At 31.6% G+C, this 27898-nt stretch overlaps 1 protein-coding gene across 1 annotated transcript; it reads right to left on the minus strand.

The window, feature by feature from the left end:
• Positions 1-388: 388 nt before the first annotated feature.
• Positions 389-27898, minus strand: LOC120338818 (FERM, ARHGEF and pleckstrin domain-containing protein 1-like). Its single transcript, XM_039406778.2, has 22 exons — positions 27705-27898; positions 26973-27117; positions 26441-26617; positions 25919-26042; positions 25695-25842; positions 25476-25571; positions 24804-24982; positions 24322-24502; positions 23958-24051; positions 23332-23490; positions 16051-16122; positions 15769-15908; positions 15092-15184; positions 14161-14409; positions 12171-12357; positions 9741-9928; positions 6226-6384; positions 5463-5649; positions 4673-4848; positions 4038-4145; positions 3064-3215; positions 389-2244 (listed from the first exon to the last, which is right to left on the minus strand). Exons 1-22 carry the CDS (start codon positions 27768-27770, stop codon positions 2163-2165), a joined length of 3162 nt encoding a protein of 1053 aa, XP_039262712.2. The 5' UTR covers positions 27771-27898; the 3' UTR covers positions 389-2162.

The raw sequence follows: 27898 nt of genomic DNA on the forward strand, positions 1-27898 counted from the left end.
CAGTATTGAACAGACCTTTATGGGTCCCACAAAAATCCTCCTCCCATGATTTTGTTGTCAATTTTGATAATACTTTTGCGATCTCTCGCTCGTGCCATGGTATAACTCCCACTAAGCTACTCCGCTTTAAGCAATTCAAACAGCTTTATTAGCTGAAAGGCAATTCCAGATCGTCCATACATTCGAAATTAAACATGGTCGCCGATAATATATTTGTAAAGTTCGAACTAAAACTCGAGGATACTTTTTACCTACAGAAACCGTTGTTTTGTCATGTCGCTCGGTTTAATACTTATAATCACGTACGCTCATCCCGTCCTAACCAAACTCTGACACCAATCTTTGGAGGATGAAGGAAGAAATCTTCCATAGAAAGAAATAGCAACAATTTGTCAATTCATTTTATTTCATTTAGTATTGATTTAAACAACATTGCAGAAAAATAGCACAAAACAGTAACACTAGTCACAGAAGATGAAACAACCTCATTTTGATCATTTTCCCAAAACATTGAATAAAATCGTAAAATTAATTGAAAACAGGTAAAATTATTTATGGCAATTACATGATGGATGATGACTATACATTAGTGAATACTTTGTCTGCTATTCACAGAAACAAGTCGTCGTTAAGCTAACGCAAGCCACCTAGCGACAAAGAGACAGCCTACAGCAATATCAAACACTATTTGACAAGGAAACTTTAAAAAACTAGCAGAAGACGAAAAAAGTGGGTCAGCAAAGGCATAAGAAAATCACAATTTCTCAACAAAAACGAATTATGTATAATTATCAGAGATGAGTCGTTTGAGGTTACATACCAGAACGAAAATTAGAGATTTTCAACTGAATCTGAACAGCAAAAATTAAAGAAATAAAAATTATGTTAAAACCTGATAAAACCCAGACTAGCTCTTCTTAAATGTCAAGTGTATATTATCTTCAATTGTCAGGATTTACAATTGTCAAGAATACTTATAAATCCAGCGATATTCACAGAGATTCACATATGTTTTTAACTATAATAAATGATAGTGGGTTACGAAAGAAGTGGCACAACTTATGTTCACAACATATCGAGAAGTACACATAATGTTTTATAGCGAAGAAAAACTGGCCGTTTCTTTTTTCCATAAATATTTTTAAGTGGTATAAACTTGAATACTAAAACCTGGTTAGAAAACAGTTTTTCTATGAAAAGGCGCGGGCAATCTATTGTACATTTTCTGCAAATAATGGTATTCCATCAGAAATCAGTATCAGGAATGACACTTTTAAAAACAACCACTCGAATCGATATCATAGAACAAGTTACTGATAAGGTAGATAAAAAGATAAAGATTGTGATAACAACGAAAATTAGGTGCAAGAATTAATATACAAAGGCAGTCTTTATACAATACATGATTATTATTGTGCCATACTCGGGTCTAGCATATAAGCCTTCATTATAAAAGATATAGTGCATAATATGTTTGGCCCGACCTATGACGCAATAAAGTGGAGTGATTACAATTAGATAGTGGATGATATATTAACATGAAAAACAAAAAAGTTGGTATATTTAAAATAATTACACACAAGTTCAAATAACCTTCATTTAAAAATGGAAGTCAAGGTAAAATTCCCTTTCCAGTCGAATCAAACAAGCATAATTATATGGCAATATTAAAAAGAATGAAACTAAGAAGGCAAATGGTACCGATTATTATTTACCAGTTGATGTTAAAAATATTATCAAGCACACTTTGATAAAATATTAAGTATGGGAATTATCGTCATTTTACAGTTCAAACGCTTATACAAGATAGAAAACCAGAAGTTGATTATGGGTGATTTTGGATAAATGAATCACAAAAAATAGCGCTGTACATGGTATATTTGTTATACACACAGACTTTTGTACAGAACCTTTTTTATAATATGTGTTTGATTTTGTTTGTAAAAGATAATGATTGTTTCCGAAACTTGTACCAAAAGGCAGAGTGGTAGAAATCAAGTAAAAAGGCAATACAGTGCATTAATCAATTCAATTTTGGAATTAAGTACCGCAATGTTTAAATGTATTATGACAGGAGAAAATTTAAAGTACCGAGAACGAAAAACAAGTCAGAAATACTTCTTAAAATTTTAGGAAAATAGTTAGATGTTGACAATCTTGAATCAGGCTTTCACACTTTCCATTCTGCTGAATAATCGAACTCTCTTCGTATTAGCTGTTGCGCTGCGAATCACCTCCATCCATCTGAATATGATTTAAAATAGAAGTTAATGATCATTCTAGGCTGGGTAAGATAATTGTTATATCCAGAAAACTGACCAGGAGCCACTGACCCAAATTAATCAGCAGTTAACTTCCCTGGCTCGACTCGACGGTGTGGCGCATCATGCTAAGCGTTAGGAATACGCTCGCCACCGCAACTCTGATAACCCTGTGTGGGTTCGCATACCCGACATGGAATGGTAACTGAATGAGAGTCTGTGGTTCTCCATATGATTGAGCCGTCTTATTGGCTCTCCCCTCTCCTCTCCGGGGATGTAATTCTTATCATATGGCGATGGTGAGAGGTGAGTTTGTGAAGTAAACATAGAAACACTTATTTAGGCAGATGCTGCCCTTCAGAATCAGACAATGTAAGGTATGAAAAAATACATCACCTAATACACCTTATTTCACCCATTGAACATTAATATTAAATCTGAATAAACTTTTTCTTAAGAAAGTTTGCTCAGAGCAGGGTTAAAAGTAGAACCACATCGAACCATTAGTTTCAGGTATAAATTGATTCATAGCCGTATAAGTAGTTTATGACATCTCACTATACTACTTTCTTGTATTTGTTGGCTCATAGTATCAGCTTGTATATATCATCAGGTAAATACCATAAACAACCGCAGCAAAACAAAACAGGAATGAAAAAGGAAACAAAAAATTGGACCTCCTGAAGTATGCGCACCAAGATGGTGCACAACCTGAACTCAGGTTGTGTACCAGGTTAGGGTTCAGGTTATGCGACATCTTGGTGCGCATACTTCAGGAGTACCAAAAAATTTTAACACTCACCTTGAGAATGTGTACTGACTTTCCGCTCGGAAGAAATAAACATGAGTTTTGAATTGTAGTTTGAACACATATTCTTTCTGAATATTATCCTCAGGATTAGGATTTGTTGCCGAGTAACCAAGCAACGGTAAACTTGCAAGTGGAAACTCATCCTAAATAGAAAAGGAGGGATTGTTAATATAGTCAAGAACGAACATGATTTTACTTTGGATTTGTGCTTATAGTATTACCCACGTTTTTGCTAATTAGTATACATTGTATACTATTCAAAATGTACAAACGTCCGGCTGGGTATAAGTTGCACTTAATGCAAGCAAAATGTTCTGATGAAGATTGAATAACAAATGAAAATAGTATTTATACGTAGTGGGGAAGAATTAGAAACTCAAATGTACATGAGAAAAATGTCTGATTGGAAACAAGGTATGCATGACTTACGTTACACGATTTTATATCTGTCATTCTTTGCTAAGTTCAGGATTCTACAGTTTCCCTATTATCTTAACAAGTTTTTGTTTATTCTATTGTTTAGCAATTCTGTTGGAAAAAACTTCCTTTTTAATATGAACAATTTATTTTTAAGTAAATTTGCTCAAAGCAAGGCCACACTTTCATCACCCAGAGATTGTTCTCCAAGCGAAGTTGAGGGCGAACAATAAAGATCCAAGACCGAGACCATACAGAAACAGTGTAGATTGTAGAAGGATTTCAATTATTATAGTGTTTAAGGGTGTCATTGGAATTGTACAAATAATGAGTAGCTCAAGCTAGCATTTATGAAACTACTAACACAAATATAAGCACTGAAGGCTATGGTCAAGCTTATGAAATGGGACAAAAATACAAACAAATATTACCCTTCTGTTTTTGACGACTATGATAAAACCAGTGCTTCATCAAATTGACTTTCAGTTTATTAATCACACCAAAAACAATTCCAAGTTTGGCAATACACAAATAAAGGCAAAACCTACCTGATGTGATTTGTAAAAGAAAAGACAGAAGTTTGAGAAGACGACCCATAATTTTTGCCAACCGTTAGAATTCTTGAATTTACGAAGTAAATATCCACAAAGTTGATTCTGAAACATCAAATTTAAAAATTTTAGGATTCAAAAAATAACTGCCATAACAGCAAAACAGTACAATATTGAAACAATTTCCTCCTAAACTTTTAAAATTGTTTGATCAAAGAATTTAGTAAAGACAGTGGCAATCAAGTCAAATATCTAGTGATTCGAACCTGTTTAACTCAGTTGAAATTTATATCAAAGATGGCCAGACTTGAATAATACATTATTTTGAATACAATCTAAAATAATATTCATGTCGCAAATGGAATACAATCAAAATTGATCATGTTCAACAAAAAAACATAAATATCAATGGGCTCGTTTTGAAAATGCGGTCAAGTTGTAGATAATCAATTCAATGTAAATTCAATTTGTATTTTATTGTTTACAACTTTTCAAAGCCTATTGGTCATACTGCGAGACCAAGAATAAGATCAATTAGACATGCTTATTGCCTAATAGGTAAATCTAATTTGAGATAAACAAGGTAACTCGTATTAAAAAAATAAGAAAAAAAAAGATGAAAGTATAATAACCTGCAATGATATATTGTAATCATCAGCACTGACACTTGTATTTCTATGCCAACAGACATGCATTGTAGTGTTTGTTCTTTGTTGATTATTGTGAGATTTATTAGACGATGGATCGAGTGAATTACGTGACGAGCTAGAGTCATCGGATTGGTCCATTGATTGATCGCTCACAGGCCCTTTGAATTCGAACACAAATATAAATTAGTCTGATAACATTAACATCCCATGGCCGCCTTATGTTAGAAGTGTTAGGAATGTCTGCATGGGTTCACAGCCTTCTAGATTTTTTTGTGGACAAATTAATTCATTTGCAAAATTTAACATGTTATTTAGAATGAAATATTTAGAAATATAAATGTTTACCATATCAACCAGGGTGTAATAAATTTGGGAAGCTAATTACCCAACTGGGAAGAAACGAGTTATTTGAAACACATAACCACTCCCTACATATCAAATGGTTGCTTGTTTAGGCCCTTATCTGAAGTAAAGATGCTAAGTAAAAAAAACTTCTACCAGTAGGCCATGGCTCACTACTGAACCAGAAAAACATTTCCAGGTGGGGCAAAAATATACTTAAAAGTTCATAGACTTATTGATAAATTAGTTAAATTTGATTATATCAGAAATTATATCTAGTTTTTCCTCTTAGGTTATCCCATGCATGAGTAAGTTACTGTGCCACAGAATTTTTTGTGCAACAAAAATGGGTCACAAAAGAAAAAGGTTGAGGACCACTGCGCTAGGCCATTGTACAAACAAATACTTCACTGCAATATATAAATCTTACTTGACGAGCCACCATTAGTGAGAGGAGATTGATACAAAGTGTCTTTACTGATGTTGATAAAATGATTCAGGTCTTCAATCCATTTAAACATTTCTTCCTGAGTTGCAGCAGCAACAACAACTGTTTTTGAACCTGACAATATACTGAAACAGTTTGGCACTGCACGATCACTGTCATTGATTTCAATCTGTGAATGAAAAATGATTGTTTAGCGAAAAAATATAGTTGCACTAGTAAAAAGAAATTGCTAACTAAAAAACGAAATATAGGAAAGATTTTTTTATAAAAAATATTAAAAATGAGTGTTTAAGACTCGCTTTATTTCTGATTTCGGGAAGCTGTAATTTATGTCAAATTTTATGCAGTAAAGAAAGACTGAAATCAACTAAAAATTTTTTTTTTGATTAATCTTAATGTTTTATACATTGAATTTCAATTTCTAAAAATTCTATATTGACAATATTATTCAGCAAGAATATGATGATGATGTATCATACTCAACTTGATGAAAAAAATTCTGCCAAAAATATTGGATTTTTTCTGGGATAAATTACTAAACGCTATTCATCATTTTCATTCATCTTCAAGGTATTTGTAATACAGTATCCGCGAAAAATCCTCTAAATGGAAATAACATTTAGGGGTGAATTTCATCCAGGTGAGTATATTATAAGTTCCATGGGTGTGGGAACTTTCCAATATGCTGGGTTGATTTTTTGTGTGTGCAATTTTCTTAGAGCCTTCAATATAATTAGACACTTACAATCATTCCATGCAGTGGTAACTCTCCGTGTACTTTGAACTGGTTTGTTGATGTCACTCCTTTACTGGTATATAGCAAGCAACCAGAATACAAGAAAAACAAACGTTGTTGGAAACCTTTTCTTGATAATTTGTACAAACTTCCTTCACGAACGAAAATCTGAAAAACAAGAGAACAACTCTCAAATAATTGAACACAATAGTTGAAGGGTAATATCAGTAACACTTGCCTGAGCACCCAGATAGCTGAAAACTTTGGGGCCAAGTGTGACAGAACAAATAAAGGGCGCTCCAGAAGTATGTGTACCAATATGAACATAATTAATTTTGTCCGCCTACTTTACATCAAGTTGTGTAAAGGGACAGAAGCCTATCGGAAGGGGGTATATTCACTTGGCTAATACAAACGATCCCCGAACTCGTAATAGACCTAAAATAAGGAAAATCAGAATAAAATTATGGCCCAACTCTAATCCGGTACACATACTAAGAGAGTACCAAATAAAGTGCACATATGATATGACCAGTGCACTACAAAAAGTGTTTCTACAAACAAAACAACAAAATTTTGGGAGAACTGTCAATGCCCATAACTTTAAAACTAAGTAAATGTAATAGCCTTCTAGTGGCTTCTTTAATAGCCTATTCGAATAATCAAAATTTGAAACTGATTGCAAGATCACTTTTGGTTAACTGCAATCTAGCAAAATATTTGATGCAAATATAGAGGCTGAGCAACAAGAGATGCTACCAATCAAACAGCCTCGAGCTACCTATGAACTTTTATGTCATCAATAATTCAAGGGTGATAATATTGCATAGGCCCATGAGGGATAATTTAATAAAACTGCAAGTTAGCCATTTTCAATAATGCATTATTAATATATAATATGATAGATGTAGTGCTACTAATGGAAGATAATGAATTTTATAAAAAAGATTGAAAATGGAAAGGCCAAATATCATTTCATAAAGAGTCTCACACCCCGAAGAAGGCATAAGAGAGAGAGAGAGGGAGCTACTGCTTATTAGAGAGACAGAATCTTTCTAATTGTTCTGATATTGATATTACACCATGTGTGAGTTTGTGGTCTCAGAATGCTCTACATGCTACATGTGAATGTGGAAATAGATATCCCAATGCATAAACCATTAGATTAGACAGGTGATATATATATATATATATATATACCTTTACAAATCTCTGGCAAATACTTCTGACTATTCAGAATTATTCAAATGAATTTCTTTATAATTCTCAAAGTAACAAGTTGGACCTAATGTGTATCAGATATGAGTAGACGAGCTACTGAATATTAAAATGCATTATTTTGTATCAAAAATGCATCCGAATATATGTTTATGTAAAAAGTATCATTGAAACTATTGCTTTTTTAACTATATAAAAATCATTGGTATCAAGAAGCAATTTGAGACCTCTGGTTCAAATTTAAGTTGATGTTCAGTTGTTGAAATTTTGTAATTATCAAACTTGATGAAACTATTTGGGTATCCATCTTGATTATTAAGATATCTAATTTTGATCATACCCCCTGGCAATGTTCCCTCTAATTTTTTGTAGTATGTGTGCGCAGAAATTTTAGTGTGTGCGCGCTTTTTTGGAAATGACTGATATTTGTGCAAAAACCAATGAAGAAATTTCGGCGTTCTAACCGGGTAATAAGTGGGTCAACAACAAACTTCCTCAACCTGCCAACCGAGCACATTGTTACATTACATCGAAATACGTTTGTGCGCAGTAAATCTATTCGTGTGCGCACCCTCTGAAAGCTGTGTGCGCGCCCACACGCGCACACCTTAGAGGGAACACTGCCCACTGGGCAATTTTTCCTATATTATACATCCTTGTCCCTTACCATTAAACACCAACAATAACTGAAAGATGGTGCTTAAAGCTAGATCAGTGGCTCTCAAATTGTGAGGCGTAGACAATTTTTTTGAGGGATGTAAGCTAATTAGAAATGAAAATATTTGTTAAATTTGATCTTGCCCGTCCTGTTTAGGATATTTACATTTCTTGATGGTTTAGAGATAGCATGAAGCTGCTGTGCTTGTTGTTACCTTGATTATCTGTTTTTTTTACTTTTGCCTTACTGTCTGTTATTTGTAGATTATTGTTAGCTAGGTATTTTTGAAGTTTGACAAATTCTAAAAAAGGGGCGCAGCTTAAAAAGAAGAAGAAGAACCACTGAAAAATAGAAGCATGGTAACTCTCAGGTAAAAAAAGTTTTTCTCAAAGATTGGTCAACAGATATATTAAACTCTAGACACAATCCTCATCGCACTGATTAATGTTTAATAACCGCATAAGATATATTAGTTAATAAATATTGTGAAATGAATATTTCGTAATTCAAACATTTCCCTAAAAGAAAAGAACACATGTATTGATTTCAACACATATTTGTTGAACCTAGTATGCTAACACTGTTACACTGCCATCAGGAATACAAATAATACATAATTTCAAGCAGTATTTTATACCTATTACAGACTTTACCCTCAATAAAATCTATTTCGTATTAGGTTTATAGTTTCATATATTATATCATTAAAGACGTGTTTTCATCCCGATGTCACATTCCATGGAAGTAAATACCTCAAGGTCATTGGGCCATATCTAACCCTAAAATGAATTAATATGTTCTTAGATACTTCTGTATAAAAATATTGACAATAAATTGAGCAATAACAACATGAAGATGATGTCCTGTTGCCAGATTTTTTTTCAAGCCAAGTATTTTTAAATGATTTTAAACAAAGTTTTTGTTTTTTATAAGTTATGCTGGGTTCATACTGGAAATAAATGCATTGGTTTGTTTTTAAAAGTCATGGTACTCCCGTAGTGTGGGTACCAGGTTAGGGTTAGGCCATGATTTTATTCCGATTTTCCTTATTTTAGTTTTTTTACGTGTTCGGGAACTGTCTGTGTTAGCCAGGTGAATATACCCCGTTTCAGTCCCTTCACACGTTTCAGTCCCTTCACAGATTATGGTTTCAAGTATACGGCAATGTATTCATTGTGTCACAAATGATTAATACCAGAAAATTTACATTGAAAAGATGATTTTATGAGTAATATGATAAAGTTTGTTGAGCAGATCTATGTAATTCTTTGACTGAATATCAATAAATTTTAAATTTCTTTTGAACTTTGCATTGCAATAATGTAAGTTCATGCAAATGACCAAACATTCAAAATCATCAAGTAACATCTTGATCATGTCTAAGAAAGTGAAAGCCAAATTCCCAATCGGCCTTTAAGAATGTAGAATAAAGAAAAAATGAATATTCAAAACTGTTTTGACATTTAATAGTAATGACGAATCCTGACATCTAATATACTAATCATAATATATAAAAAGAACTGTGTAAACTTTATTGTCATGTTATCATATATGTTTTTTACCGTAGTTCATTCAGAGGTAAACCAAATTTTCAATATAATTAAACTTTCCCGGTTACTAATTTCTAATAATGGTTAAAATCACTTACCCTGTCATTCGTCACTAGATTATCAACACCGATGAGGTCATGTCGCAGTTGAGCGAGTTTTTGGAAATTGTGAGCTCTTTGTAATTTGGGTTTCAATGAAGAGGAGATGGTATTAAGGTCATTTGTAGCAGATCTCAATTCATTGTGTTCACTAGCTTTTCCTTCCTGGGTATAATGTCTGAGTAGGCCTGGATAAATGAGAGAAAATAACATTAATGAATCATCACAGACATGACGTAATTTTAGTCTTCAAGTTAGTGTATGAATCATATTTTTTGCTTGTTTTATTACAAACGAAAACTGAATGAACATACACAAAATGTCGATGAATGAGTGTGAATAAGTGTATGAAAGGTAAATAATATACCCTAATGTCTGGAAATTTGAAACTTTACTATTCCTTCACAAAAAAACAGAAGGTAGTAAGACTTAAAATATAGGAATTGTCAATATGAACAAAAACTGAAATTCATATCACATGTATGACCAATCAAAAAGGAAGAAATATAAACATTCGAAACATTCAGAAATAAGCAGTAAGCAGAAATTTTGAATACTTTTTCAAGCTCTTGATAACTTGCAAACTTTATCAATGAATCAATTCGATTACTTTATCATTATAAAATATAATGAAACAAATTTCTTAGCTACTCAAAATATTGCTGATCTAACATTGAATACAATATATTTTGATCTGTTTAGTAATTACTTGAATAAAAAATGTGTTTCCATTTACACTACAAGGCATTTATAATATAAAAACAACTGTGAGATAGGCCTACTTGCAAATGATCCGAATTTGTATTACCACAAAGAATGACATGTAGCAGCTCAGTTTATTTGAGGTATATAATTTTACAATGGTGACGCAATGAAACTAAATATAACTCAAAATAATCAAGAATGAAATTAAACTGCTTCAAAATAATTTAAAGGTCAATAATATAGTTCAACTAGTAATCACAAACGAACCACAATGTCTTGGAGGAATATTATTACTCCTGAGAAAGGAGACAAGATCAAATTATGCTTATAAACAAATCGAATCATAGATATGACACTGTTAAAAACAAGAAGAAAAAAAACTAATATTTTGAAGTTAATTTATCACAAAATGGAAGCTATCAAAGATGTGCAGCAGAATGTTTCTATGCAACATTCTAGACTAATAATTATGAATAATATATATTTGAAAGTACATTAAAATGTTGAGTATTTAACTCATTTTTTTAAAAGTCCAGTAGTAAGCCCTGAAGGGAATTTATTCGATTAAAATGATGATGATGTGATGCGTAATTATATTGATACAATCTCAAATGGCAGTCACTGTTATACGAGACAAAAAAACAGTAAATAATCTAAATCAGAAATAGAAAATAATGGTGCTTAAACTTCATATGAAATCATAAAAATATATCTGGTTTCCTAGATCAAATAGGGTAATATTAAATTTTCTAAGGAGAATTTCCAGTGACATGAATTATTTACAAGTGTAAGTCACAAGACAACAGTAGGATGTTCTACCTATTACTAATTACTAACTTCATGTCAAGATTTATAACCGTGTTTCCCCGAAAATAAGAGCTAGCCTGAATTTTAAAAATGACTTTAAGGTCGCTAGCCCAAAATATTTTTTGACCTCTATAGCAAAAAATCTTGTAATTCTCTACTTTGTAATTGATAAATGAAAATGAAAGACATCTCCCAAAATAAGCCCTGGTGTTATTTTTCGAAGGAAAATTGAAATAGGACCATGTCTTATTTTCGGGGAAACATGGTATTGACGGTGTTGAGCAGGGGGTGTTCAAAATGTTTATCTAATTTATTTTGCATCACCAAATTTAACTACTATAAATTTACATTTCTGAAATTTTATCTGTTGAATATGACGCAATTCACAATGCTCCAGATTATAAAATAATATTTTAATATTTTTTCAGAATAGTTTAATATTCGGTTTTGGCCATCCATGGTATTGAACTAATATGCTAATAGCTAATATACTATTTATCAGTTATCTACAGATTTCTTCAAATATTTGCATTATCATGATACCTTAGTATTAACTTTACTCGGTTAGCTGTACTAACTACTGGTATGTTACCAATTCTACGTAGATAATATAACCAAGAAGAACTATATTATTTTAGATGCTCGAAAATTATCATCAAAGTCATTCATGTCGCTCATAAAAGAAAATTTCCTAAATTCAAAAGCAATTAGTATCCTTATGCAATTTAAAACTATTTATGATAACTATACAGTCAATGGGTAACTACTATGTTTAGAAGAACCAAATTCTACACAGTTCGGCATTGTCTACCCATTCATTGAGCGGGTTGTGAGCAGAGAGTTCAAACTCAAGATCTTTGACACGTACAAGGTCATAGGGGTCAATCAAAATGCAAGGAAATATAAAAAAGTACTTACGATCAAACAGAACAGAGTAGTGGATGACACGTTGCATTGGTTGAAGCAGAAATCTAGTGATTGGAATGTAACATATTTTTTGGAGTTCGAAATCTCTGCAAACTTGGTCAATTCGTTCATCCCCATTGCAAGCGCTTTCTATGGTTCTCACTAAATCTTCGCCATTTTCAATCAGATGAAATATTTTCTAAAAAAAAATTATTTATTACCAAATATGGCACGAGTAAAAAAATTGAAAGATAAATTTGGGAACTATAACATAATCAATAAATTAAGTAGCCTACGGTGTGAAGAATAATTGAAAAATAATATTGACCCCTAGTTACAGTGATAATACAATCCTACCCTCCATAATTAAGCATAACATATTCAAGGCAATATTTACCAGAATAATTAATATCTTAATACCAAGGTGATTGATTATACAATTGATTTTAACTTGGTATATGTCAATAAGATTCAAAGATTTTATTCCATTTGGATGCAAATAAATAGCATAAAGTATTGATATACAGTCCCTGGGGAGATGAGTTTGCTTTAACAGATTCAAAAATAATTTAGCTGTCAAGTCAAAAATATAATGAATTGTATAATGAAACACCTGTCGTGTTTGTGTATTGTAATATTGTATTTCCTGATTTATTATACCTTACTTAACTTGCATACAAACAGAAAATTCATAAAAAATTCACCATTTTGGAAAAAAAACGAGTGACAAAAATACTGTTTTACGCCTTAAACGGAATCAGTAAAAGTAACATTTATTTTGATCCTAATTCTTTGTGTGTACCATTTTTAAATCCGTGGATTAGGATGAAAACCAACACTCTGTATTCTTTGGCTTATACAAAGAGAATGACATAGTCATTATAAGAATGCCTCTAATCCTACATAATTACCCAAAAGGCCGGAATTCTAGGGTAGAGAAAGCTATTTAGATCATACCGGCTTGAAATCGGTAACAAAAAGAAAAATTCGAGAATTGCTGGAGCGTGAAATAAGAGTGCCGACGGAACAATAAACGCATGGGGGAGCTTAACAAAACAAAACACATATGGCACTGGACTAAGCCTTCGCTATAATATTCTGGAATGCTCAAACCTATCATGCATGGGCACAGCAAAACAGATTGATTTTAGGTTCGATTTAACTAAGTTCTTATATAACAAACTATAAAAAACTTATATAAAAAACTATTTCTCAACAGTGTAGTTAATACATTATTCAAAAGCTTTTTTCATCTTGTTCTGCGCATAATACCAGAATAATTATATAGCATGCAGAAATCAGCATATGTAGCCAACTTTGCAGCCATGAATCGAATATTGAGCAATAAGTTTAAGACAAAATCCAATTTGAGGAAAAATTTAATTATGTTGCAAAAGTAATTCAATTTCTTTGTTGCATATATATATACTAATTTAATTTACAAAACTGAGTTATATATAAAAATGTTCAGTTGTATTTTTGCAAAAATGAATGTAGCCAAGAAAATTAAAATAGGCAGATAAATAATGTATTTTCAGTCACCAATAATCTATTTTATTCATCTACCCACTAAATGTCATATAATTTTTTATTATTCCATAAAATGTTGAGCAATTATTATATGCAAATAAATGGTGACACGTCAGAGGACAAACCACAGACTGAAATCTGAATTTAGACAATATGATACATAAACATATTCAAGAAAACGTAATTCAAAAACCTTACTCATACCATTATGTTGGAAATATTACAAATGATCCCAGAAAAAAAATTATAAATTGAAAAAAGAATTTAAAAACCTGTTAGATATACTTCAGATAACTATATAAACTAATGAAGTGGTGATGGAGGAAGTAACTAAAAAGTATTGAACAAGGGGCTAATAAGAACAGTCATTTCGTATGAAAAGTTGCTTTCTGTGACACCATGATTTACAAAGTACTATACGACATGTGACATACCGTAAGTTTACCGAGAGGGTAAAAAAAATACCTCTTACCTTGATGCGTTGGAGCTGTGATATCAAAATATCATCGATATTTTCATTTTTCATTTCATCATTTTCTGTTGAATTTATGGTGGGTGGTCCTTCCCATGAGACCATTCTCGTCTCGAGATCTTTTTTGAATTGTTGGTGAACTGACAGCAGTGAATCAGTTGTGTTGAATATTTGATTTGCAACATCTTCAGAAAGCAGATGTCCCCCATCTGTATTTGCTGATGCTTTTTCCAGAGCCAATTTGAATCCCTGTTTCATATAATTGAATTATGTTAATGAAGCAAAGTTGCCTTGAAACTTGCAAGTTGCGACAGTGTTTAAACATCTGGTATTTCCATGAAATAGTCCTGATTTTGAAAATATAAACTGTTCGAGGTACTCCCGTAGTGTGTGTACTACGTTAGGGGAAGGCAATAACTTTATTCTGATTTTCCTTATTTTAGTTCTATTACCAGTTCGGGAACAGTATGTGTTAGCCAAGTGAATATACCGAAGCCCATAGGCTTCCGCCTCTCCACACAACTTGATGTAAAGTAGACAAACAAAATTAGTTACCTCCATACTGGTACACATACTTCTAGAGCGCGCTATTCGATAATGATGATACTAAACTGGAGATGAGATAACTATTTTGTATTTTGGGAAAATTATTAACAATCTATAATCAGTTATCTCTACCATATATATATAATATAGTTATATGAAAAGAGTTTTCATTTGGTATTACTGTAGATGTTTAATTTTTACTCTGTACTAAAAAGTTCCATAGTTATTGACAAATTACTTATTTATAGTACCGGTACATACTCTCAAACTTATCTCAAGTTAATAGGCAAACAAGCATATTATACTAAATAAGGTGTTGAAATTGTATGGGTCCAGATGATCTTAGTAAACAGATAGTTTGGTTATGACAAGCTACTGAACTTACTTTGTCGATTACTTCCAAATCTTTTATATAACTCCTCTCAGTCACAAGAAATTCTTTTGCAATATAGTATGCTGTATCAGTAGGATGTTTTTGCTAAAAAAAAAGCAGACATGGATGTCAATATATTCCAAATAATAGTATACAAAAGATAGAATCAGATTAGATATTTTTTATAACTCTTACAGCATAGTTACCCAATTTGACCCCTGAGTGATACCTGAAGTTGGAATTCAACAGAGACTCAGCCAAAACCGCACAAATGCACTACTCCAAATACATTAAAAAATATTTCCTGTTTTATTTATGGAATATTGATCATATTCTAAATTGGGTAAGTTCAATACCAAAGTGAAGAAACATTGTATATTCAATGAGTTTGATTTGGAAAATTTAGGAGAATAAAGATGAACAGTAATTTGATTGGTCGATTGTTTTGAAAGAAGCTATTCAAAATTATTCATAAAATCAAAAATTTGAAATAATGAAGCAAATTATTTTCGAATCGATTCGTTTTGTACACCCCTGCAGCGAGATCACCCCTATAATATAATTATAAACAAGGCCGCAAAGCATTCAACAAAAAAAAAATACAAATTTTAAATTTCAATAAGCCCAAACCTATACCAGTTAGGGGCAAAACCAGAGATCCAATTTACGAAAAAAAATGAAAAATTTACCGAATCTCCAACAGAGGCCATTTTTAGTTCCCTGGTGCTTGTATCCACATTTTCTTCCGCTGTTGTTTTGATTGTTGATTGCTGTTCTTTTGCAGGTAGAGCAGGAGGAGTAGAAGCATCATCACTTGAATGTTGACCGCCTTTGCCAACAGAATAACAAATTTTACTTTTTACATCCATGAGTAATACATCTCAAAATGCTCAAGGTAACTGACAAGATTAAATTATGAATCATATAAAATTTCCTTTTTATTTGATTTATTTGTTGTACATTGATTTTACCTGAATGTAGGTTGACTTTGGGTAACACTGATTCATTGTGTTGTTGCTGGGTAACTTCCACTTCTTTTTTCTCTGTGACATGAATTTTTAATATGTTGTAAATATTTAAATCTAAATAAGATGGCATAAGCTTGTCCTATTTTGAGGTTTTTGAACAAAAAATTAAGCAGGAGATCTTTTACATCCTACCTATAGTTGTAACATGGCTTGACTTATCAAAAACGTGGTACATAAGCTGGCATTGTACACCAATACCGACTGAACAAATAGATCCTGATATCTAGCCAAAGCTTACTTATGATGGATGTTTCCGCAGCCCTTGACCACAGAAAATCTCTTTCTATACTTAACCATTGCGAAATTTTTGTGGCTTATTTAAGATTGTTTTCAAGAATTGGTGCTAAAAATCTGGTATACTAGTTTCATAGCTATCATTTTGATCCCAAATATTCAACCATCTGCCATTTTTAACTAATTTTAGAAATCTTTTGTAGCTCTTTATGGACTAATTTTTGATTAAGTAACTCAACTAGCACTTCCCAGAATACAAAAAGATCATTGAGCTGTTTCAGAAACACAACCAAAACTGACAAATAGTTGTTAAAACCAGAAACAAGCCATTGCTTATAATGATCACTGAAAAACTGTCTCATTGAAAAAAGGTGTCTTGAGATTGAGAGGATACCACAATTTCAATTGTTAGATCTTCTTTGACTTCTTGCTGATTAGACAATGTCACAGGAAGCAGCATTGGAAATTCTGCCATGAAAAACATCCATTGAGGCTATTCGATTTCCTATAGGACCCACCTTTAAAATTTAATTTGTTCCAGTATGCCATTTTGGTAATTTATGCAAAAAATATTTGTCTAGTATTCATCAATATTTCATGAATTTATTGTTCATAATATACGCTGGAAGCTGCATGCTGCAATGTCATGTCAAATTATACAGGTATCGATACACGTGTTCAAGAAGATATTCCCAATATTAGTATAGATTTTCAGAATTAATATATTGCAGGTCTTTAGTTTCTAATCATATTTAATACTTACATTTTTAGAAAAAAAAAAAAAAACTTTGCTCGCAATGCATTATATTCTGTTGGAAATCAAATATATCAGTGAAGATTTATAATGTTTTTAGGTCTTTAATACTATCAAAAATAACAAATTTAAAATTTTAACTGAATACTATGGTACCTAACATATAAAGCGTGGACCTTCTATAGCCATCATATGTGCATTCACATATTAAAATTTGTGGAACTGTATGCTACATTGAACATACTTGGATTCATATTTAATTTCTGTAATAAATGATAACTTAGGAGGCATAACTATTTTATCGTCTTTTAGTGGATAGTGGATAAATTTATTGTTAGTTAACATTGGTCCATTCCCAGGGATTATTTTTTTCAAATTTAAATGCAGAAAATAGATTTGCGTAGCAAAATTGTTAAACAGTCCTTATGTTGACACCAATTGTTTCCATTCATCATCTACAAACCATTAGAACTATCACAAATACAAAGGATTCTTTACAGGTCGAGAAATAGGTCGAGAGGCCATAGTATTACCATTCTTTATCTACTTAGCCAATATAGCTGATAAGTAGAAATTTTTGCGAAAAATAATGATTAACTTAGTAAACTAAACCTAGCAGAGTTAATGAATTTTTCTACCGGCTTGTTACGAAGCTTTTCAAGATGTGTTCAAACAAATGTTTCTTTATACACATAACTTAAATCAACAGAAGGTGATATGTCCCATACTATTGAACAAGATTGAGTAAATGACATTTATGAATTTAATGAACAATACAGTATAAAGTTCAAATTGTATTTCCAATCATACTATGATTATACAAAGATGAAAACGAATTTGTGTAATCAAAATCAAATTATTCAAGAACATTTCAAAAAACTAAGATTCAAAAGTTTGAAATATTGTTGTGAAGCAAGCGATTTATTACATATTTGTCTGGGTTAGTTGCAAGAGATTTGTTACATTTGTCTGGGTTAGTTGAAAGAGATTTGTTACATTTGTCTGGGTTAGTTATAACTAGGTTCTAAAAGCCTTATGATGGTTCATATATTTTTGATTTGAATAGCTCAACACAATTCTCTATCCCACCCTGTATTGATAACTGCCCAAAAGAGCTTTGTCGTACTTGATGTGAATTCCACAAAATCTTATGATGCCATCGCATTTGTTGCAATTTGCTATTGATTTTACTCTATATTTGCAACGATATAAAATTTATAAGCTCGTATATCTTTAAATGAGGATGTATATCATAATTGAAATGCTTTGAACTTGTATGGGATATGTCTAAATTCAAAAGCTTCAATATAATAAACTTATGATTGGGCTATAAAAGTAATACTACATTTGTATCATTACATGTGCAAATGTAATGATAAACAGCGAAGCTAATCCTATAATCAAAAATGTCCCAAATTGTCCAAATGTCCCAAATATACTTAACGCAATACCTGTACTCTATTTCAGAATTCAAAAATTTTCACCCAGTTGTTGAATGAACATGAAATATTGTTGTGAAAAAGGACTTATTCGTGAAATTTTTTCTTTTGTGGCAATTTAGAATAGCTTATGCTCTGCTTCGATACAGCAAAGCTAATTTGATTTATTCCAGAAAAAATGCTTATCAAAAAGAAACAAATCAGTTTTTAACTTTAACAAAGATTTGTGTAATGAATAACCTATCCATATCAGACACTCTGCCTACAGAGATCATTTCAAGCAGAACACTATTTAAACTAATTTTTTCTCTGGTTTGCCAAGTAAGCATTACGTAATAGGGGATGCCTAATGCCTACATCGGGTTATTTAACAGAATTCAAGTCTACCGTATCGATCAGTCAAACGAGCAATCTGTGAAACTAAATGCAATTTGCTGTTGACATTTCACCTGTGTTCAAATGATGGGTGGTATTTGGGAATAAATAAATTTTTTTTGTGCCAAGAGAAAACTTTAAATAACCTTGTCTGTTTGACATGATATTAATAACACCTATTTCAGCACTAATGAGACCCAAAACAACTCATTCAAACAGCGGTTGTGTTGATAGTAAAAACATATTATCTACATTGCCATATCATCTTTCATAGTTTGTCTTCTCCATATTGTTTCTATTTCCTTCTACAAAAGCCATAAAACTAGCATGTTGTCAGGTCTGATATTTTTCTAATAATAAAAAAGTGGCTCTTTTCCGGGGCAATAGCATAATTTAATGATAATTGGACTTGATAAGGGCCTTCTGAATGGCCCTATTTTAGGTCATTTTAAATTCTGAGTACATATAGTAGAAAAACATTTTAACGTTTCAGCTTGGAATAGTTCATTAAATAAAACCTTTATCTATTTATCATTAATAACAATGTATTTAATGCACTTAATGTGATTAATACACTCAAATGTAAGTCCTCAACACTAATATTTGAGATTGTACAGAAACGCTGAGCACAATTTCTGACTGGATATATAAATTGAGATCAGCTGTCCTTAAAGATACTTTATTAAGATAAAAACCACTCAGCATCTCGTAAAATATCAAGTCAACATCAATAAGCAAAAATTTCAGTTCTTCAATTATTTTATTTCCATTTCAAATAAAATTCATGCAAAACCAAACAAGAAAGAAAACTCACAAGTCACAATATAAAAAAACAAACAAAAAGGAAAAAAATTTGAAGTGATAACTTTACAATGTCTGGTGCACAATACAGTAGTTAGATTCGATTACGTAAAGGACTAAAATTAGCTTTTTTAGATGTGCCATAGTTGGTAGAGCATTTGAAACAAAACGTCTCATATATAATTAAATGAAAATAAGTCAATGGTGAACTCTTTAGAATTGAAAGATAGCATTGAATGACGACTACCGAGGACAACGAGTGCTTTATATTAAATGGGTTTTATAATTAGCAATTTTAATCTAATGAATTCTTAGTACATTAATACTTCTTCAACCTCCTAAATATTACAGAATAAACATGAAAAGATAATTTCACACTCTACCAGTGAAATATGACAAGTAAACGTGATTCAAAGGTAACACTTGATTAACTTGATAGTACAACATGTGGATAATGTTTAATTTGCTAATTAAATTATTTCAACCACAAGCGAGAAATAAAGTTAGTAACACACATACAAATTGTCTCATTCGAAGGTATATTCAAGAGATAAAATTACCAAGATGGAATCCCGAATACACATTCTTTTTGATATCAAATTTGAGTCAATTCAATTCATAAATGTTTGATTGAATTTGATTTTGTTTCGGATAGCCAATATATATATGACGTTAAATATTTTATGATTGATCATAAAATCAGACTACAACTTGAATTTTGTTTGAAAAAGCCAGTTCTCAATATATCCTATTGACCAGGTTTATCATATTTTAATCAGTTTTCCTTGTTTTTTTTTAACTTTATTCAATAAACCGGTAGAAGCCACCAAACTATACACCATCGTGTCAATAAATACCCTTCTGCAATTTCCAAAAGATGGGCAAATATGAGAATTCCTTCTATGAGGATTTATCCCTAGAAATAAGTATTATTGAATAAGCTACAGCTGGCCAAATAAATTTGTAAACAATTCTGTTGAACAACAGAGGATGTCAATTTGAATGATTATTCAATTTTGGAAAAGATAAAAAACAGAGCACAGCTGATTAAATAAAGTCAAATATTTTCTATAATCTCAGTATTTGAAACAAGATTATATGTCAAACATAAAACCCATGTATATCATGCAAGAAAAATGTATGCATCAGTAACAACAGAGTTTGGTCAATTGGCACCTTTTATATTCAGTTAAAATCAATTACAAAGTACACAGTAGGCAAGCTTAAAATTTGGCATTCGTGAATAGTAGTAGTAACATATCTGTTATGTTGTATATTAAATTGCAATAAAACAAATATTAATAACGATTGAGTGGAATCTAATCGACACAAAAAAATTTACACTTATAAAATAGTAAGTTTATAGAATTATACCCAGAATTTGTTCATGTAAGCCAGGAGTGGAGTATAAAAAATTTAAAATCAAGTACCGTACTATAAAAACACTTATTGTTACCTAAAAATAATCTCTTTATTTCAACTACAAATATCCTGAAATTTGTTTAAAAAAGATTTCAAAATGATGCCAGTCGAATAAAATGTTTTTAAAAGATTCAGAAAACCAAATTATATATTATTTTTTGCAAAATTTGAGGAAAATTCATTTGAGGAATAAATTTCGACACAAAATAAAGCAAAAAACAAATTATTCAAAATATGAATAAATTGTATGGTGAAATTCAAAAATACTTTACTATTTAGATATCGAAATCCCAAGTTTTACAATGAACAAAATCTGATAGATAATTGCAAGAGTTTGAAAAATGACAGTCATGTACAATCCTGAACCGCTTGTTTAATTTAAGTTTAAATATTTTATGAAATATGCATGCTATGCGAAGAAGCAACACCAATCACCAACAAAATGTAAGCTGGACTGATCTAGTAATATTGAGGGAAGCGGACAGTCTGGCTCTAAATAATCAGATTTTTTTCAATTTTCAATTTGATAAAATTGAATACTGATAAAGAATTTGATATGAAACTATATTGATAATAGACAGCTGTTTCAGATATGAAAAGTTTCAATCTTAGCTTATCTTAAACTGCTTGAGAAGGTAACATTTGTCCTGCTTGCCAATATATCTGATGGAATAAAGTAAAGAAATGTCAATCATGCAGTTTAGTTGTGAATTGATTTATTTTTGTTAGATTAAAAGTGATTGGTATCACACATACATGCATAAAAGCAATGAAACTGTAACGTTAATATTTTACTATGAAATGAGTTGATATGGTAAATGAATGGTACTAGAACAAAATTTTTAGTTCGTTTTAGGCTGTAGATCCAACATGCCAATGAAAATTCTTCCGTGCATTCAATAAAAACTGAATCATAGTAATATTTATTATGCTTTTATTATTTTTTGCTTCAACGTGCATACAAGAATATATCATAAAAGAAAAAAGTTCTAATATGCAATATGGAAACAATTCAACAAATAGGCAGAAATAAGAAATTCAACACAGGCAACAGCAACTGTTGGAACGCCAATAAAAACGTACATTGATCTCTGCCAACTTAGCTCATGCTAATTTTATAGGTTTATATCAAACGCAAACAAACACTCAAGTTGTATCACAAGATAAGCAATATATTGCTTCAAATTCGAAGAAAAGGAATGAACGTTTCATATAAAAATAAAATTCAAAATTCAAAAATAATTTTTTACAATGAAGTAAGTATCACTGAGTCAGTGTCATCAAATTCCATTTTGATTGGTGCTAACAATGGATCGTCCTCCGGTGATAACGGTACATTAACTTCAATACCATTTTCGATATCATACTCTTTTCCTTCTTCGTCTTCTGATGAAGATACTACTATCGCCTCACTGCCGTCAACACAGACTTCTTCTTTCTCATCTGTCTGCTTCTTGTTATTGTAATCATTCGCTTCATTTATTGCTTTATAAAGCTGTGTCATAGCTTCATTGATGTCTTTATCGAGAATCTGCGACGTTCGATTCCAACGAGGTGAATTAAACGATTCCCCGTCCGGTGGGGTTGGCGGTTTTTTCGGAACGGAATAATGGCCGGTTTTGATTTTTTGCTCGCCGATTCTGACCTTAATCTCTGGTGTCATAGGTGTGTCAACAGCGGCTAAATTCACCACACTATCATTAACAAAAGGGTCTTTCGAATCACCCATGCCTTTAAATCCACTCGAGCTAACATACTCATCATCTAACTTAGTTTTGTGCTCTCTGTCAATATCTATTTCATTTAAGTTATCGTAAGATCCCTCTCTCTCATGGCTAAGTTGTCTTTCTTTTGGTGGTAAAGGTGGACCGCTGTTCAGAGTAGTATAAGAATTGAGAGGATCGAAAGAAAGTGACTTTTTTGCAACAAAAAAGCTGTCATTATTGTTAGAAATGTTGGTGTTTGGGTTGCTTTGATCGCCTGCCGTAACGTCTCTTAAAAGCGCTTCAACGGAAGGTACATTACTGTCATTTTTTCTAGAGTTTTTATATAGAATTCTCATTCGTTCACGATAAGATAAATTAGAATTAAATGTTGATTTATCATTGTTTGTTAGTGGCGTAGAATCAGGCTCGTCATCATTACGTTCACCATTCATGTGCTCGTATTTTCTAAAGTTTGACAGATGACTGATTTTACCTTTAACTTCTGTGACTTCTTGAACATTTTCTTGTTCTCCGATTGGTGTGGCACTGCTATGTAAACTTTTACTTTCCATTTGCCACTCTGGCATTACAGATTTTTGATTGCTGTCAGGAGTTATGTCCGCAGTTGTCATACTTGCCTCTGTGTCTGGACCTGATAGAAAGAGTCAGTTATTAAAATTATTACCACAGGAAGACATATAAATTCAATTTCAATTTTTGCATTCAAATGGGTCGCAGAATTGTCCAAAATGAATCCAAATATTAAAATGAGTAGAAAGTAATTATATTCAATATTTCCTGGAATAATCTACAAAAAAGTTTCATTTGAAAAATTATTATTTTGAGCTGCTGAAATCTCGCAATTTAACAAAAAATGCCTTCATTTTATTCCGTGAAAACATTGAAAAACTGCGAAATAAACCCTTATTCATATTAACTTTCATGTATACTAACTCATTGAATACACATTGTCTTCATTTTTTCTCCGACCCAACAAAATTTTAGAATCTTTTTATGTTTCATATTTAAAATGTAGTAGAATATGTGATAGGAAGCATAGCAAGTCATAGATAACACACTGAAAGCTAATAACCAGTTAACAGTATAATATATACATACTTCTGAATGAGGAATCATTAACTCTGTAACTTCCTTGATCTTCAGTGTATGTTGAACTTGATGGCGTTGTTACATTGCTATTTGTTGTATTGTTCTGTGTTGAAAAAAATATTCATATAACAAATAATGAAATTATTTCATTGAAATACAGAAAATTTTTTTCTCTTTAAATATGACAAAATGATGGTTAGTTTGTACTTTCAGGCCCGAAAAATTTATGAGGCATTATTCATACACACGATGAAATCAACACTGGTCATTCTCAATATTATATAGATAGTCATAAGCAAATTAAGTAGCTTAAAAATGGCCAGCAAAAAAAGATTTGCACTGACAAACTATTTTCAAAGCCTATTATCCGTACTTGAGTAATTGTCATGTCTTGCAAGTTCAGCTCCGGTTTTGAATTTTTGGCTTCATTGACAGCACTTGCTTGAGTCGGAGCATAATGATGCGTCCTCCTACGGCTCGTTGTACGAACAAAATTAGTTCTTCGAAAATTGCTATTTCGTACTAACTCCAATAATTCCTTTTGAGTTTTACCACTGGAATAGAAGTTATAATCAATAAAAATAAGTGTACTGCTTAAATACAACTTGGAAGTATGATAAAACAAAACACAGCTTAAATGACAATGAATTGTAGCTCACACGAGCCATTGAAAATCTAATTCAAAATGGAATAAACGAATAATATAAAGAATTATGAAATTAAAATAGTTCTCCATTTACTACACATTTATTTTCAAAATAATGTCGGCCAATTTAGCAGCTCTCTGCAAATATTCCCACATTTTAAACTATCAAGTGTTTAACTTCAAAAGAGGTAGTTCATTTAAAGGGTTACTTGTAATGGAATGAAGAGCCTCTCGACAAGAGCACAGGCTTAGGCTTTATCTTCGGTCGAACTTCTAGTCGAAAGAAAGCGTGATGTTCAATGCATAATTTCCAAAAGTTTTTGCAGGCGTCTCGGCTCTTCATTACAAATACTAGTATGTTCCCGTATCCTTTTCGCCCACTGGGTTGCTAAATATCCACATAATAGGTGAATGAAAATAGATTAAAAAACGAGACAAATATAAAAAAAAATAAAGGCATACATAAATAAAAAGAGAACAATATATATCCAAATCCGAATATCCAATTAAATTTATTTAATACAAAGTAGTTTTCTTTTTTCTAATAGTTCTTATTAATAGAATGAAAGTTAGTGCCTAATTGCTTATGTCCAGCTAATAGCCATTCCAAAGCACATGGCATGTCACAAACCAAAAAATATCCAGATATATCACAATAATGAATGATCACAAAAAATATTGGCATAATACAGGATATAACGCATCATCAGTATTCCCCCAATAAGGAAATCCATTGATTTCCTTTACAGTATAGGAAAGTAATGAATTGCCTCAATTGCCTGATTGAGTAATATGAAGGAAAATATAAGACTTATTAACCTATATAATATTTAACCAATAATAAAATAAATCTGAAAGGAATGCTAGCATAATAGTCTTACCACTGGATCATTCAGCAGTTTTAAAAGAAATCGTTTCCTCTTGAAGCTCATTTTCCTCATTCTGGACCAATTGAAATTATTGATTCGCTTTATCCCCTGATAAATGATAGGCATTAAAATAGCAATTGGAATTGATTGTAACAGGATCTTGTAACATTATTAATCAGTAAAAATGTAGCCGAATTGTCACTGGTGAATGACAAAATCAAGTTTGTTTACCTGGAATACAGTGACACCGGCATGAGAAACACCCAATTTTATTTCTGCGTTTTGAGCATCTAAAGCAGGATACAATCTTACGCCATACATTTCTAATCTTCGAGCAACATCTAAAAGACTGTAATCAGCTTCATCTGGTTTCTTTCCTCTGTAAACACAACTCAACATTTAACTCGACTATTCTACAGGTAAATTTATAGTGCCGAACAGCAATAGACACTCACATTAAATTCCTGTGGAGTTGAGAAATTTTTTGCAAATGCTGAGGTGAAGGGTTTGGAAAGATTTTCATGTCGTTTAAGTACGAACCATCCGAACACTCTGCGGCATTCCAGTCCCCGAATTCCGCTAAAATAAAATTGTATAAATAATATTATTTGTCCAATTGAAATAAACTCCCAGAAGTTGTAAGAGATAGTGAGTTGTGAACAAAAATACAAAGTGGCATTATTAAATATTACTATGGTGTTACCGGTATTCAAACTCGGGCAAAAGTCTGAGATTGTGTATAAATTTTGCATGTATGTTTTTTGTCAGATGAATTGATTCAGAAAGTTAGAGCAATACTACTACTATAAACTATTTTCCCAAAAAATTCATGAATAAAAAAAATAATTGAAAAATATATAAAGTACTAAGTAATATATAAAATGTAAGAGTTTGTCATTCCAAAGTCAAAAACTATTAGAATGACCAAATTTTATTATATCGATTTAGCATATTAAAAACAAAAATTCTAAAAATACCTTGTACTATATATGATGCAATCTCTAGGGCAGTGTTCTCCGCACATTGTAAAGTTCCGTTGTTCACATCTCGTTTGATTTGGAGAGCAAAGAGATATCGAGTATACTCATCTTGCATTTGACTCGGATCAGGTGTAAAAAACTTTACACCAAAACTAAGTACTGTGCTCTCAAGTTCTGAATAAGAAGTTCATATTCAAGTTCAGATTTAGAATTTATTTGGTAACACTTGTCATTAGGGTAGGCTATGTATTACATAAATACTACTACAAGTTTTGAAGATTGAGAGTATAGGTTCATACCATTGATATCAATTGTTGAGAGCAATCATAAATCCAAACTATGATCTGACTAAACTGACAATATAGAAGTTCACTCAACAAAACCGTACACTGTTCAGCATTTCAATAAATTATAATGACCATATCATGCTAAAATATTTTATAAATTGATAATAATTCTTAACATATACATAAAATTCTAAGGAATGCCGTACTTCTAAAAATAAACAATTATTTTAACAGCAATTTACTTTTAATTTGTCTTCCAATTTCACGAAGCGGATCAAGAAATGTCAATCCATCACCATTATCATACGATGCACCAAAATAATCAGATTCCAGAACATCCAGGTCTTTCATAATGGCTTGCAATAGCACACTTCCACAACTCGATGGCTGCAAAATAGAAATAAAAATTGGAACTTTGTGTCAAATGTGATTGAAAATGTAATGAGCGTGATGGACTAGTGGTTAATTAAGAGCATTAAACTGTGTTGGAATAGCAGGTTTGGTTCTCTGGTTCAAATCACATGTACACTCAGGAGGTAATAAATAGGGTAGGCCTCGCCTGTCCAATGCCAAACCGTGAAAGTTCCGGTCCTACCAAAAATAATAGCTCAATAAGCGTCAAATTAAAATATTTACCATTGATCGCTTATCTGTAACGATAGATAATTTTAGTTTATCGCGTACTACATATTTTTCATATTAAAGTTACAAATTGAGTAACTATACTGTGATATATAGATCACAGTGATAATGTATTATGATATAATTCACCAAAATCAATTATTGTATTGATATTATTAAAGATTTTTTTAATAACAAGTTATACTGTAGATAATCGTTTGAGACGATCGTAGCAAATTCATTGCGGCCACCTCACCAATGTAAATACTGTTCCAATCGAAAAGACTTAAATTCCTACCAAACTGTGGCTGTTTCTACACAAGGATATATAGGCTAATATTTCTATTGCTTACCTTCACTTCATATGAGTTGATGGAATCATCCAGCATTTTCACCTGAATTGTTGTTGATGAAGGCATGCTTGTGGATGGAGTGCAGTACGATGTTGACAATAAATAAAAATTAAAATAAATAACAACTACACCATAACCGCTACTGTATTAAATTGAGGACTTCGATTAATTTAAGTTATGTTGTCTGAATAATA

The sequence above is a fragment of the Styela clava genome, chromosome 9, assembly GCF_964204865.1.
Source record: "Styela clava chromosome 9, kaStyClav1.hap1.2, whole genome shotgun sequence".
Lineage (NCBI taxonomy): Eukaryota > Metazoa > Chordata > Ascidiacea > Stolidobranchia > Styelidae > Styela > Styela clava.